Source organism: Cololabis saira, chromosome 13 (assembly GCF_033807715.1).
Source record: "Cololabis saira isolate AMF1-May2022 chromosome 13, fColSai1.1, whole genome shotgun sequence".
Classification (NCBI taxonomy): domain Eukaryota; kingdom Metazoa; phylum Chordata; class Actinopteri; order Beloniformes; family Belonidae; genus Cololabis; species Cololabis saira.
The window spans coordinates 34,544,736-34,561,107 of record NC_084599.1 but is presented as its reverse complement, the minus strand read 5'-3'; the positions used below and the strand labels follow the sequence as shown (position 1 = coordinate 34,561,107).

General features: G+C 40.3%; 1 protein-coding gene across 4 annotated transcripts in view; it reads left to right on the top strand.

Annotated features, from left to right (window-relative positions):
- pde4ba (phosphodiesterase 4B, cAMP-specific a) overlaps nt 1-10,236 on the top strand; it is a 234,395-nt gene extending 224,159 nt beyond the window's left edge. For all 4 annotated transcript variants that reach the window (XM_061738743.1, XM_061738744.1, XM_061738745.1 and 1 more), the window contains 8 exons: nt 1,375-1,468; nt 3,916-4,199; nt 4,318-4,482; nt 5,007-5,106; nt 5,222-5,376; nt 5,470-5,592; nt 6,446-6,628; nt 6,714-10,236. In XM_061738743.1, the coding sequence (XP_061594727.1) occupies nt 1,375-1,468; nt 3,916-4,199; nt 4,318-4,482; nt 5,007-5,106; nt 5,222-5,376; nt 5,470-5,592; nt 6,446-6,628; nt 6,714-7,151 (1,542 nt within the window). In that variant the 3' untranslated portion in view covers nt 7,152-10,236. The remainder of the gene's footprint in view (nt 1-1,374; nt 1,469-3,915; nt 4,200-4,317; nt 4,483-5,006; nt 5,107-5,221; nt 5,377-5,469; nt 5,593-6,445; nt 6,629-6,713) is intronic.
- The last annotated feature ends 6,136 nt before the right edge of the window (nt 10,237-16,372 follow it).

Below are 16,372 nucleotides of genomic sequence, written 5' to 3'. Positions count from 1 at the left end.
TTCTCCTCCTCCTGTCTCCATCGCTGTGTTTTTCCCCTCCTTCCTTCTCCGCTTCCTCTCCATTATTCATCAGCGCACCGAGAGTCCCCATCTCCCGGCTCCAGCTGCTGCTGCTCCAGCAGATCCGTCGTGCCTGCTGGATCTCCTGGCCCGGCTGCAGCGCCCTAAATTCCCCGCATCCGTCCATCCGTCCATCCCTCCATCCGTCCAGCCACCTACAAAAAGCATGGAGACTCAAAGCTGGCCTTTTTTTGCAGCTGAAAGGGAGAGTAAGCCAGTATTAAGCTGCTCTCTTTGCTGCTGAGAGAAACAAAAAAAGGGATTTTTTTTCTGATCTTTTTCTTGGGTGCCGAAAGGATCCTAGTTCGTCTTCCTTTTATTTTTTCCATTGGATTACAGTTCTGGCTTTGTGTAGGAACGAGACAAAGGGGTCCAAAATGCCTGAAGCCAATTACCTGCTGTCGGTGTCCTGGGGTTACATTAAGGTGTGTGGCGCTTACCTACGTAGCTTGTTGGGATCCCGTTCCTCATGTCGTTGCATCGCTCTGTGCTGTGTCGCCGCCACGTTAGAGGCTCAGTTCAAACGCAGATACTTAGATCTCATGATTACAACTGCCTTTATTTGAGATTTCTGGGATAGCAGGCTGGATTAGATGCATCCAAACATATTTCCATCACTGGGGGTGGAAGGGGGGGGTCTGGCAGAATGGTGTTTGGAGGCTCAGGCTCCATCTTGAGCCCTCTGCAGAGCTGTATTTCTGTTTTTGTATGTGTGCAAGTGTGTATGCATGTGCGTGCGCATGCATTAGTTTGCCATAAACATCTGCTGCTGCAGCGCCCGGGCTTACGTGCAGTACGTGTACTGACAAATTAATCTGTGTTTAGTACCTTTTTTATTTTATGAATATTTTTTCTTTGAATTCATTGATTTTTAAATAGTATTGAAAAATCCCAGAATGATTTTGTGAACAATATAAACACATTTCTTGCATCTTTGTTAAGATTTCTCTACACTGGTGCAAGTTGCACCTCCAAATAGGCTCCAACAATGTGAATGTGTGCAATAAAACTTTAAAATTGGTTCCTGTGGGTGACTTGAGGGGTATTAAAAGGCGATGGACTTCCCACTGGTAACACAGCGATGATCTGCATCATAATAAATTCCAGGGTAAATGGAGAGTAAAATACTGTTTCCCCTGCTGATTGTGCACTGTAATTAAATCACTTTCTAGCCCTTATGTAATAAGACTGGCCATTGCTGTGTTTTCCATGGAGTCTTGGGGCATCATTTTTCTCAGGTTTTCCCCTACAGTAAGTGGAAAATGACGACGTATTTCTTTCTCTCCCCCCCTCCTTTTTCTTTCTCTCCTGCAGTTCAAGAGAATGTTGAATCGGGAGTTGACGCACCTATCTGAGATGAGTCGGTCTGGAAACCAGGTTTCCGAATTCATCTCTAACACCTTCCTAGGTAAATGTGTAAAAAAATGTATACACACTTATATCCTGTTGAAATATCACATATTGGAACTTTATTATCTGCCTTTAATCACCACAGACTGTGGTTATGTGCTGCATTTTCAACAAAAAAAAAAACAAAAAGAGAAAAACAATTAGATACAAACACCCAACGTAGAGATTCCCATTTATTCTATGATTTGCTGCAGTATTTTCTGGAGGCTTTGTCTAGCTCATGATGGTGAGTTGTGCAAGTTCCTCTGGCTGGCTTTCCTGTTGGGGCGTACCATTTATTAAAAAAAAAAGAAGGCAAAGAAACTGCGCCATGAAGCTTAGTCGAAACAGATCTAGCTTTAAATGGCTCTGGAAATTTGAGATAAAGATATAGACTTCTGAAATGACTGAGCAATCTCGTATATTGGTCAATTTGTTAAAGCCGCTATTTGATTTGAAGGAGAATTGGTGTTTACTGGAACTCCATCAGCGTTGGTTGCACAATGAAGATCTGAGAAAAGATGGCAATAGCTGATTGTAAATACACTGTTGTGCTCTTTCAAGATTGCTCATCCTTTTTCTTTAAAAAAAATATATCAATTGCATTATGATCAAGTCAAAGCTCCCAAAAGGATAAAAAACTGATATTATTTATATGTTTTGAGAAAATGCAAGTTCACGCAAATGTTGGATTCATGAATGTCTGACAAGACAACAATCTAAATGTGCTGAAGTATGCAGGCGAAGATTATATCAGATCGTAGGCGAACGAGTCGGGGAGGGAGATGACTGCAGAGACAGGAAATATATAAATAAATAAAGAGAGGTACAGAGGAACCCCCTTCGCTGGCGGTGAGATAAGCCCGGCAGAGCGCGTGACTCATCCACATCTTCATGCATGTGTGTCAGCAGGGACACCATGTTGTCTCTTTACCGCTCACAGACCCTCGTCACTGACCCGGGAATCCAGGAAAAGATACCGCTCCGATTCAAAAAATTAATACATTTAAAAAAATTAATGATTACTGGTGATGGAAAAAAGTAAAAAGTATAAAATCTTTCTTTCAAGATTAGAGAAATAACATTTTGATGCCAAATTTAAGTGTGATTTTTAGATTGTGGAAGTAGTTTAATTCCTGGATTAATTAACCTTCCAGAATTTTAACTGGGGATTGTTTGGTTTTCCACCGGGGACGGCTGCCCAACAATGTGCACACCATTTGCGTTTTTCTCCCTCCACCCCAGCGCTTGCATGTACACTTTCCCTTTGATCACCCAGCAGCAAAACAAACCTCCCTCAGAGAGGATGGGGTGGAGGAAAAAAAAAAAAAAGAAAGTTGCCTGCTCCTTTCACAGTCTCTAATGCGCATATGCATCCTTCACTCGAGAGCATATGGAGGAGGATGAAAACGATTCAGAAGAAATCGAAATTAGACGTAGGAGGAGGTGACAGGGTAGAGAAGAGGTGCCGCAAGATACAAACATATTTTTAGTGTCTGCTCAGTTTTCTTAGCTTTTTTTTTTTGTTAAAAAAATAACTATCCATCAACTATTTGTCCTTTTGTTTAAACCTCAAACTGTGACATTTAATCAGCTGAATCCCACATGGTGACGGCCGTGCTGCGAAACACTTTACCGCTTTTACAGTATTCACCTCACACGTGGTTTGGAGGCAGAAATGAACAATGGCCATGACTGAAAGTTGTCTCTCACCAATCAGTCGTCACGAGTTGTGATAAATGATGAGCTAAGGATGAAATCCACAACACATGTGTGAGAGTGCTTAGTGGCCGGTTCTCACTTACCGGAGAACAGACCAGAACATGAGAGAACCGGGCGAGAGGGGGTGCAGAGAGCATGAGAGTGAAAGTGATTATTTGAATTACAGCTGGTAATTGAATAACCCTCCACAGGGGAAGGCTGATAGGCCGGCGATGAGCTTAGCCGAGGCTTGATAGATGAGCCCGCGGCTCACATGCATACCGATAGCCGGCCCCTGCGGGATTTCTATCAGTTCTCCTGTAACCTTTCCGGCTGTTGCAAGACACTTGTATTGTGTTTTACTTTTACCGTGAAAGCTAGCATTTGGGATCTTCTGTTTCGTGAATGAGAAGAAACTGTGAATGATGCCTCGGCTCTTGGTCGGTCAATGGTCTGACCTAGGAGGATAAAAAGCCAGAGATGAGATGAGAGCCTGCTGTGAGGCGGCCGGGGTGGAGGTGGAGCGATGGGGGGAGGAGAGAGAACAGTGGCAGCTCAGAGAGAGGCGCTGCAGGTGGCCAACAGGGAACATGAATGAACAAAGGGTGGCGGCACATGTGATGAATGACTCCATGAATTCCCCAGAAACGAAGCTGCTACAGGTGTCTACAGCAGCGCACCTGCACTGTCCTCTTTTAGTCTTTACTCAGACTGCAGTTTTCCACCTAAAAAAAAACAACAAATCTCTGTATTCTTTTCGCGCAGACAAACAGAATGAGGTGGAGATGCCATCGCCGACGTCCAAGACGCGAGAGAAGAAGAAGCAGCAGAAGCAGCAGCTGATGACGCAGATCAGCGGGGTGAAGAAGGTGTCTCACGGGCCGTCGCTCTCCACCAGCAGCATATCCCGCTTCGGCGTCAAGACCGACAAGGAAGAGCTGTTGTCCAAGGAGCTGGAGGATCTGAACAAGTGGGGCCTGAACATCTTCACTGTTTCAGAGTACTCCCATAACCGGCCCCTCACATGCATCATGTACGCCATCTTCCAGGTATGGAGAGTCCTATCTTCCATGACCAAACAAATGGAATTGTTCTCATTTTGTTTCACCAAGTAGCAATAATAATAATAATTGTATGACCAGAGTTTTTTCCTGTGTTGTTTTCCAGGAGCGAGACTTGTTGAAGACGTTCAAGATCCCGGTGGATACGTTCGTGGCCTACATGATGACCCTGGAGGATCATTACCATTCAGATGTGGCCTATCATAACAGTTTGCACGCTGCTGACGTCGCCCAGTCCACGCACATCCTCCTTTCCACTCCTGCTCTAGATGTAAGTCCTTCCATTCAGCGTCACTTTCCAGTATTGCATGTTATCTGTCTATATATTTCATCGGAGGGGCATCCGCAGACCTAAATGAAAACTAAATTATAGGAGTCGGTTTTTACATTTTCTCACGTGCAGCTTTCCTGGATTGTTTTTAAAAGCTCCAGATGCTTCCAATGAATCTTTTTTTCCCTTTTCTTAGAAAATTCTTTGGTCCAACAGTCTTATTTCCAGTTTTCTAACAAATGTCTTTTATTTAGAGGTGTGATTTATTACTGTCAGAGTGAACTCGGCTGTGATTTACTCCTCTAGACATCTTTCATATGCAGTTGCCAACAGACACTTTATAATACTCATATAATACAATCATAATGGACCTTCACATGAAGGATTTTAGCGGTCTGCTCCTCTTTTTTATGACACATGAATAGATTTTTTTCTCCATCTAAAGGGAGATAAAAGTCTTTTTTTCTCTCCCAATCAGAAGTCGGTGATAAATTATCTGACATGCTCTCCTGTTTCTTTCACAGGCGGTCTTCACAGATCTTGAGATCCTAGCGGCTATCTTTGCTGCAGCTATCCATGATGTTGATCATCCTGGAGTTTCAAACCAATTCCTAATCAATACCAGTAAGTTCAAAGTATTATTTAGCTGAAAAATTGCCATTTTAGCAGGAGAAACATAATGCATGTAATGTGTATATAACAGCTAACTTCACACAACTTATTTTTACCCACCGTGCAGACTCTGAACTGGCCCTGATGTACAACGACGAGTCGGTGCTGGAGAACCATCATTTGGCTGTGGGCTTCAAGCTGCTGCAGGAAGACAACTGTGATATCTTCCAAAACCTCACGAAGAAGCAGCGACAGTCCCTGCGCAAGATGGTTATCGACATGGTAAGATGCACGCTCTCACATTTTAACTCTCTTACTCTCAATTGCCACTGGTCACCGTCCCGTCAGTGCTGATCGTGTTCCTCTTTCATGCAGGTTTTGGCCACCGACATGTCCAAACACATGAGCCTGCTGGCCGACCTGAAGACTATGGTGGAGACCAAGAAGGTGACCAGCTCCGGAGTACTGCTGCTCGATAACTACACAGATAGGATACAGGTATGTGTTACTTCTGGAATACTACCAATACTGTCTGACTGAGGTCTATCAGAGTCCTTCTAGAACAGCGGTCGGCAACCCACAATGTTGAAAGAGCCATATTGGACCAAAAACACAAAATACAAATATGTCTGGAGCCGCAAAAAATGAAAAGTCTTGTATAAGCCTTAGAATGAAGACAACACATGCTGCATGTATCTATATTAGTTATAATTGGGGGAAGATTTTTTTTTCATTATGCACTTCGAGAAAAAAGTCGAAATGTTGAGAAAAAAGTCGAAATGTTGAGAAAAAAGTCAAAATGTTGAGAAAAAAGTCGAAATGTTGAGAAAAAAGTCAAAATGTCGAGAAAAAAGTCGAAATGTCGAGAAAAAAGTCGAAATGTCGAGAAATAAAGTCGAAATGTTGAGAAAAAAGTCGAAATGTCGAGAAAAAAGTCAAAATGTTGAGAAAAAAGTCGAAGTACAATCTTGAGAAAAGAGTCAAAATGTCGAGAAAAAAGTCAAAATGTCGAGAAAAAAGACAAAATGTCAAGAAAAAAGTCAAAATTTCGAGAAAAAAGTCGAAATGTCGAGATTAAAAAGGAAAGGAAAAAGGAAGAAAAAAAGGAAAAAAAGAAGAAAAAAGAAGGAAAAGAAAGGAAAAAAAGAGAAAAAAAGAAAAAAAAGAGAAGAAAAAAAGGTCAAACATTTTTGAAAAAGCTCCATTGAGCCACTAGGGCGGCGCTAAAGAGCCGCATGCAGCTCTAGAGCCGCGGGTTGCCGACCTCTGTTCTAGAAAAAAAACGTTTTAAAGCTGAACGTTATTCCACATCTGTGCCATGTAATAAATTGTGATTATGTGCTATTTCCAGGTGCTGCGTAACATGGTGCACTGTGCCGACCTGAGTAACCCCACAAAGCCCTTGGAGGTGTATCGTCAGTGGACTGATCGGATAATGGAGGAGTTTTTCCACCAGGGAGACAGAGAGAGGGAGAGGGGGATGGAGATCAGCCCCATGTGTGATAAACACACAGCCTCTGTGGAGAAGAGCCAGGTGAAGCAACTGCACTGTTTAAAAATGACAGGGAGTGCTTAACAAAAAAAACAACATGCCCTTAATGCTCGTTTGTCTTTCATAGGTGGGTTTTATCGACTACATCGTGCACCCTCTCTGGGAGACCTGGGCCGACCTGGTACACCCCGACGCTCAGGACATTCTGGACACACTGGAGGACAACAGGAACTGGTACCAGAGTATGATCCCCCAGAGCCCGTCCCCGCCCTTCTACGATCAGGGCTCCCATGGACACAGCGGAGGCACAGGTGGACAAGGAGGAGGGGAGAAGTTCCAGTTTGACTTGACCTTGGAGGAAGAGGACATGGATGGGATGGAAAAGGATGCTGAAGGGGAGGAAGACGATGAGGAGGAAGAGTTGGAAGAGGAGGATAGTCTTGGAGATTCTCACTCTCCTCCTCCAGGCTATTTGGACGATCAGGCGCCCGAGGACAGTGCCATGATGGAGCCCATGACAGCAATAGAGATTGTGACGCACGAGGCATCGCCCACCGACACATAGGGCTTCCATCACCTGGCTCACGTTGGTGATTTGAAAGTTTTTAGCAAAGCGGGGATATCCTCATGCTTTTTAACAAGCCCACAGAAGCGAGGGCTTAGTTTCGGCCCGCACAGGGGCCTCTTGCACTTGGGTGTTTGAAGCCAGACACAGATGGACAGTTTCAGAGAGGCGGCTTCAGAGTTCTCAGGAATTAATTACTGCGAACATTTTAGTCTTGGTGAACGGATGAAAGTGGAACTTGAAGGATTTCAGCCAGTTTTGGAAGTTTTTTCAACTGGACTGGCATTAAATGGACACTGACACTACTGAGAGAAGTTTTGTACCTAAAGACTCTGTTTTGTTTTTTTGTTGTTTTTTTTTTACAGATAAATGATCTAGAAGTAGCATAGAGTAAGACCTACTGATGGAGACACATTTGTAAAGTAAAAGAAAGTGTTTACTTTTTCTGTACCATTTGTCAAAGGACTTTTGTGTGCCTTTTTTACTATTGTCTTTATATAGTTTTTTATTTATTGAACACTTTAGTATGTTTGTTAAATGTATTTTTTTTCCTCAACTAAAGAAGAAATCTTTTTTTTTTTTTTGTATGTCAAAGAGATAAGTCTTCCATGTATTGGGCAATAGAGAAATCCAAACAAATGTCGACAAACTTATCTAGAGAAAGGGGGAAACATGACACCCACATCATTCAGACTTGTTTTTCAATTTGAGCACAAGTTTGTTTTTTTTATTTTCCTTACATCTCAGACATTTATGTTGAGTCATGGTTCATGTTACATGCTTAGTTTCTTTTCGCTTTTGATAACAAGTATCAGTCAATGAATGTCACGTCTGATTAATTTTTTGTTTTTAATTTTTGTACAGGGCTGCAAACAGTTGGGCTTTCGTAGTCGTTGGCACCAAAACTGGACTTTTAACTAAGTAAAATAACGGGGTCATATGAGTTACCGGATCTTTTTCTGCTTATTGTTGCAATTGTTCTGATGTCAAATGACCAAGGGAGGAGAAATTGTAGTAGGGCTGAAATCAGGCTGCTTCGATTAGAAGTTAAAATAAGAAATCAAGTCCCGCAGATGACGTTAACGACGGCGACGGACCTATTTTTAGCCGGCAGGTTTGCCACAGTCCCATTAATCTCACTAGTTGGAACAGGTTCTGACCCCAGATCTGAATGATGTAAAGCCCCCCCTACCCGGGTGCAATCAGGCCCAGACCAAACCATTAAAGGTGCTTCTGCAGCTGCCTGTCTAAAAGGCACTCGACAACCTTTGCCAAAGCCTGCATTCACATGGTTTACAAACCGATCTGGCCTCCACCGACGCGACCCCGAAACAATCAGGCCGCCTAGTTCTCCGTAATGATAAAAATCTCCAAAGAGCTGCTTCTGCTCATTGACGTCAGTTGGATTTTTTTTCTCCCTCCCCCTTCTGCTATATCGGGTTTCCAGGACAGTCGGGGTTTTAGGATTTTGCACAGCCGGCATTGTTTCAGCCTCCTGACTGACAAAAGATAATAGAAATAATTAGGTAGCCTTGATCCACCCTCCCCCCAGCACGCACACAGAAACGCACACACATACGCCCCTCTCCCTTCCCTCCCAGGAAAAATAACGGAGGATGACTTGAATGAGACTTGCAGATCTCTTGCTTCTGTCCCCGCCCAGCTGATTTTCTGGATATCAGTTGCATCAAATCTCTTAATTTTCATGGTTTACTGATACTCAAAAGGTACTTAGTTTCCCTAAAGCATGCTTAAGCGTTGCAGCGGCATGTGTGCTGTATGGCAGTATGTATATTTTGTATGCGTGTCTGGATCAGGCCTTACCCCACCATCAACCCATCACTCCGTCTCACTTTGTCTCTGTCGTTTGTCGCTAGGAGCTCAATTTGGTCCTTTTTGCTGTTTATAACAGTGTATATTTATTCTATACTTTGAGCTTGTAAATACAAAATACTGGTTCATTGTAAAAAAAAAAAAAAAAGAAAGGAAAAAAAATCTATTTTAATTTATATGCACTTGCATTACCTGGAAGTGGTGGTGTCTAATGTGTAGAAGACTCTGATGAGAGTCTTTTTTTTATATAAATGTATATTGTTTTTATATAAATATATCTAAATATATATATTCGCACAATGTTTTGAGTGCCCAGCAGAGCGGCGGTGAAAGAGACGTGTCACATGAAAACCTTGTAACTCGTGTACCGACCTTATTTTTACAGAAAAGCTCAAATTATTTTCCCTAATTTCACAGAAAATGATTTTAGTTTGTTAGCATGATGTATGACATTAAACCAAACATGCTGACACCTTCCTTCTTTCTGTTGAATTTCAGTTTAATGATATTTCTTAAATAACAGCCAGGACTTTTTATTTCCTTCCAATTCAAAACTGTTTTTCAACGAAACAGACTCTCTCTACAAGGATTTCATCTGACATCAGCAATAAGGTAGACCAGAGACAACATAGAGGACTTGTTAAACTGCATATTCTTGGATATAGACTACAAATATGATACTAAGTCAATCCTTAGTTTCAAAGAACACAGCTAGTTTAATTATCTCTCGGTGGCTTGTGCTTATCCATCCAACATTTGAATGCAGATTGCTAATATATGAGGCCAGATACAAGATCGAATGACAGACGCTAAGCGATTGTCTCCTTTTACACTTAATGCACTTCATGTACGAGTAAGGCACAGTATTGGTAGCATGCTACAATACGCCCAGCACTGATGTGAATTGTTCCAAGTCAACGACAAAACATGATATTATGTATCTGAATGTGCTAATGTGTGAACTCTTCTGACCAAACTTGTTAGCAGTTTTGAGATTCAAATTTTGTCAGTATTAGCGTTATCTATGTTCAAGCTTTTTTGGTCCTAGTTGTGTCCAAATGGTTAGCCAGATTTAGCACTATCTGCATGAAAGATGGGTTCTTTTTACTGTCAATGTGTTCAAGTCCACCGGTTGTTGCAGGTGGGTTTTTAAATGTTTCACACAATGTATGGTATAATATTGTATATTGTGTTCAAAATTAAATCTGACATACTTTTTCTATGAAGTGATTAAAAACGAAGCATGAATATATTTCTTATGTGTGAGCTGTTTTTTTTCTCACAAGTAGGGTCACAGTCTTCTTCTGGTGGCCCCAGAGTCATGTTTGTCATGTTTCATCAGCCTGTGTCCTAACAGACAGACTCAAAACCCATAATATGTTTAAAAAGGACTGAGCACCTGGATCTTGTTCCAGTTTGAATGTAAAACTGGATCAACAATGGTCTAAAATCTCTGCAAGGCACTGAAGGAGGTCTGTAGTTTTCCTAACATACTGACCAAAACGTTAGCAGCCAATTTACAAAACAGCACAACCAAAACACACATTATACAACACATGTAAGGCTGCAGCAGAATAAAATAGTTCCAGATGATTTGCAAACTTCTGAAAAAGAGATGCACAATATGAGACCACATCTCACAAGGACTGCAGCTGTCGGCCGTGCTCCATGTGAATTCATTTGACTGTTTAGTTTATATGATGTCTGAAAATGTCTTGACATCTTGGTTTTCTCAACAAACATCAAAAAAGCTACATACGTTTACCGTAATTTATAATATCTGAACAGAGAAAAAGCAGCAAAACTCGAGCCACTATTTGATTTGCTAATTAGTACAACAAAGACCAGGGCTGATGAGATCTGGATTGGATAAAAGAGGTTTGGTAACCTTGATATGAAAAAGAGCAACAAAAACAAACTGAGGAAGGTCATACGATCCCAGAACATCCTTAGGAAAAATAAATCATCAACCTTAAACGTCAGAACGGTGCTGGAAAGTGACGCAGAGTTATATCTGGCATGCAAGTCTTCATTTTCTTTGATGTAGCTGCATTTGCTGCATCATCACCGAGGTTTGGCTCTAATGTGCTGAGAAAGGAACACAGTGTGACACAGACTCAGCAACACATTGCACACACAGTCTGAAAGAGCTGTCCTCATGTGACATAAGGCTGAAAGCATAAAGACAGTTTTCCTTTTTCTGTGTATTGAAATGTTTTTAACGCACACACCACATCTCTGATAATAACAACTCCTGGACCATTACACCTCCTACCATGATTTGGTAAAAACCTTTACACGTGAAATACACACGTGGACAAAATTGTTGGTACCCCTCAGTTAAAGAAGAAAAACGCACAATTCTCACTGAAATCACTTGAAACTTACAAAAGTAACAATAAATAAAAATGTATTGAAAATTAAATAATCAAAATCAGCCATTACTTTTGAATTGTTGATTAACATTATTATTAAAAAAAACAAACTAATGAAATAGGGCTGGACCAAAATGATGGTACCCATAACTTAATATTTTGTTGCACAACCTTTTGAGGCAATCAATGCAATTAAACGATTTCTGTATTTGTCAATGAGCGTTCTGCAGCTGTCAACAGGTATTTTGGCCTATTCCTCATGAGCAAACTGCTCCACTTGTCTCAGGTTTGATGGGTGTCTTCTCCAAATGGCATGTTTCAGCTCCTTCCACAGATGTTCAATGAGATTCAGATCTGGGCTCATGGAAGGCCACTTTAGAATAGTCCAACGCTTTTCTCTCAGCCATTGCAATAAAAAAAATAAACATGTGAGACGTGTTTAGCCGAGGAGATAAGAAAAAATCCTGTAAGAGACCATTATATTTATCACGAATACCTGGTTTGACTTCAAAACTTATAAATTCTTAATTATAGCTGCACTGATATTGGATATTTGGTTGAATATTTTCTAACTTGCAGGATGATGTATCAGATAATGGTTAATATCTATGAGGCTGCTGTAATTAACTTGTTTTCTTTCCTAATTTATTAATTAAATACACAGTAATAGAGCGGCACAAACTCTTGGTACTATATTTTACTATGGCTACAACAATTCAGTTACAATTCATGTTTATATATATATATATATATATATATATATATATATATATATATATATATATATATATATATATATATATATATATATATATATATATACATGTATATATACATGTATATGGCATCCTGTCCAAGGTGAACCCCTGCATGTCGCCTGTAATTAGCTGGGACCCCTGTGACCCTGCAAAGGATGAAAAGGGTATAGAAAAATGGATGGATGTATATACATACATACATACATATATATATATATATATATATATATATATATATATATATATATATATATATATATATGTATATGTATATATATATATATATATATATATATATATACATATATATATACACAGAAATATATGTAAATGTTTCTAGATATGTTTTGCATGGATAGGAAAATTATGCTTACTGTATGTCAAGCAGGAAAAGTATCTGTAGATCCCGTCTTACAAGTTAAAGTCATCATAATACCTTCAATATTACACAGGATTTTATTGCTTTTTTAGTTTCCAGTTTAGAGCTGTTTTTCAAAGCCAAAGCATTACAGGGATAATCCAGCAGTATTTAAAATATATGTATTCCTTTACCATCATTTTAAGTAGAGGTAGATGCAGGATTCAGGAATGATACTGTTACTAGTGTTTATTTAATATCTATTTAGTTTATTCCAGTGTTTCGGTGCTGAGAAACATATAAGACATTTAGGGCAGTGGGACTTCGGGATCTGGAAGGATGAACACTGCATTAGAATAGGAGACTTGTCCAATTTTCATTCATATCCTTCCATATCCCGTTTCCTGACCTACAAGAGGCCGGAGGCAGCTCTTACATCAGCGCTGACCTTGAATCGTGAAGGAATTGCGTCATCATCATCATCTGACACCTTATTTGCCATTGACACCACTTTCATTCTCTCCCTTCAGTCCTTGAATCTTCACATCCAGGACTTTCCTTTAGCCCTGTCCGATCTCCTCACGTTTCTTCCATCTCTATTGCATTCTCCTATTTCCCACTGAGGAAGTCCCTCTCCGCTTTGCCTCTGACATAACCTAGTAAAAGGAAAGATCTGATTTGCTGAAAACTACTTGCGTACTTACTGTATTTTCATAAATGGGACAGGAAGCCTCTCCTGTCCCTTTATTACAAAAGCATGAAGGTCCACTGGGATGACCAAGTTATCTTATAGAGCTAAAAACAGAGCCACGCATTTCCCAACAGTCGTCATAAATGACACCACTTAGCACCAAGTGTCACACAGGAAGCTCAGGAAAGGAAATGGATTTCTTTGGAGATAATAGGGAATCAACTCTAGGCTTGAATGAATTTCCTGATGCATATTTATCTTGTAGATTAAGAAAGACTAAAAGAAAGTCATGAAAAAACAAAAATTAACAAAAGAGTGCTCTGTGGGTACACTAACATTAATAACAGCACCCTCTTTTAACTCTATTCAAAATACTGCAGTTTGATGGTCTGAAACATGATGTGTGGTAAAACAATGCCAAGAGGTAAAGTCATAAGCAATTATCTTAGAAAAGTAGATACATGTCTTATTAACTGTCAAGCACAAGAGTGGAGAGGTGATAATTTGGGGTTATTCTAGTTGTGATGGATATTTACCCTTGGCCATTTGAACGCTAATTCTACTGATGGAGTTATTAGTCTCCGCCTGCAACAGTGTGCAACCTGATATTTTGTTCCTTAAAGATTATCTTTGGTAGTACAAAGACCTGTTTATCTGAATTGTAAGAATTAGTTATCATTTGAGGTGTTTAAAATCATTATGCATGCCTTGTTCTGTGATATTTCCTGCATCGAGATGCCTAATGTATGTTCTGACCGCCTTGCATGCAACTGCTTAATTTGATCATTGCTAAAGTCTTATTCCTGGCAATCTAAATGCAAAATAGTCACCTAGTGGTATACAGAGGTGTTAATATGTTTTACAACACTGGTCATCTTGCAGTTGCAGAGTGAACCATACTACAGAGGTGGTGGACTTTCACGTTGCTAACAATACCCGTGCCCTATACAGTTGAAAAGCCTGGGCTCATCGACAGTGCTGAATAGACTCAACCATTGATATGATAGAACATAAAAACAATGCAAGGGGAAAAGCAGTCCCAAAGTTGAGGTGTATGTCACAAAGTGAATGGGCCCCACCACAGAGCCTTGGGGCACTCCTGTGAAAAAGAGCAGCAACTTGTTTCACACACTTAATTCCTCAAAGATCCAGAAATGCATGCTGCGTTTAAATACTTGTGAAAAGCTTGAACATATGTGCTTCCATTGGATTCTTGTGTTTTTACCATCCACAGTTTTTTTTTTAAAGGTACAAAAAAAGGTTTTTCTGAGTGAACAAGAAAACTCGTCACCACAAGATTAGAAAATGTAGGCTTTTCATTACCTATACAGATTATAAAATGTTAATATGAACAATGTGGGATTATGTTGTAGGAAGCTACAGCTACTTGGAAAGTCGATTCTTGTGCAATGAATGCAAATAATCAAACCAGACAGTAGCTGTGCAGTTGAAAAGATGCCGTGATGATGGTGGCCCATCATTTGAAGTGAGTATAGGTATATATATAGTACTATGAATACCCTTGTTTTATTAAAAGAAAAAAAAACCTTCATGGCCAAAGAGTATAGTTTAATTTTGCTATAATCTCAAATCAGAGAAGTGATTTTTTTACACTTTTCAGTTAGTGTATAGTGAGGTATTGTCTTCCACTTCACCTCTCCCTTTGACACAAGTGTCAATCTAAGTCTTTACTGCCAGTTCAAAATAAAAACAAACAGTGCCACAAATACCATTTACATAGCTGTCACATAAGCCCCTTTCACACAGAGATTCCGCAATATTGGTGTAAAGAAGTCCTGCCAATACGCCGCCTTTGTTGATTCACACAGAACCATACAACGCCGGCATAACGCCGCTCCCGTCTGTAAATTCACACAGCATGCCGGCGTTCCGCAATCAGAGGCGTGACGACAGCGTCAGTCCGACCGTCATGTCAGCGGCATGCCGGCTGTGTCATTCACACAGACCCCGTTTCGTCTCTGTGACGGCTCTGTGACTACCTCCGCTGCCGGCTTATTGGTGGGGCCACTTGGCCCCCCCATTCCGCCTCCGTGACTTTCACACAGAAGAGCGAGGCGGCTTAAAGGCGCAACGTTCCCGCCTCGAACTGGCTGTGTGAAAGGGGCTAAAGACGACAGGGTGTCAAAAAAGAGAGAAAAAAATACAATAAGAGATTTCCAACTGAAATGAGAAGCACTGCTTCTAAACAGCTTCACCCTATTCAACTAGTTCTGTGGATAGCCCAGCTACACTGGGCTCATTTGCTTAAATAAGTAAATAGAAACTATGATATAAGCAAGGAAGTAATTGTCTAATTTTCTTGAATCCATTAATGAAGATTGGGAGTCAATTTGAACTCAGAACTTCATCGTTGCTGTGTCACTGAGGCCTTGGGTTCTAAACTTGGTCATGATTTGCTGTTCTCACGCACTCTTGCCAAATCACAAATCTGCAGCATATGGAAACAATTTTTTAGCTTGCATGAGAGCTTGTGAGATGACATGTGTGTGCGTGTCTTTCACTCATTGCTCTTGTGTCGCCCCATTCCTTACCGTAATCTCTTGTACTTCTGAGATTTTCCAGTCAATGGCAGGCACAAACTGTTCAGCAGCAGAGTGTGAACTAGGGTCATTTTGAGAACTCACCTCTGACCTCCATGCATACCTACTATTAGGCATGACATTTTAATGTACTCGTTTACTTACATATTTATTTGGATGGCTCTTATTTTTAACAAGTTAAATGTATTCATGTAAGCCACATATTTTCTCATGAATTCTTAATATTGATCGTAATGAAACATACAATTTTTTTTATAATGAGAAAAAGGGAGGACAATGGAGATGGCAAAGAAAATTATTGATATGTAATTGGCATTACTATACATAGCAGAGTCCAAACTAAAATGGGGATATGTGATGAACCCCTTTTCAGTTTCCATTCAACTGATTTCAACACAGATTGGGAAGCTCAACTGACTGAAGCAGGAAACACCATTTCCCCCATGCGCTTATATAACAAAACCATATAAAATTTAAGTAAGTAATTAAGTAAGTAAGTAATTCGAAATTTTACATAGATTAGGAAAAAGAAAAGAAAAGTGAAAATATTGCCCAGAATGTGTAAACATGGTCCAAATATGGATGTTTCACAGGAAAGCAACTTGTGATGAATCAGACTGTGCTTTGAATAATCGGCACGCAATA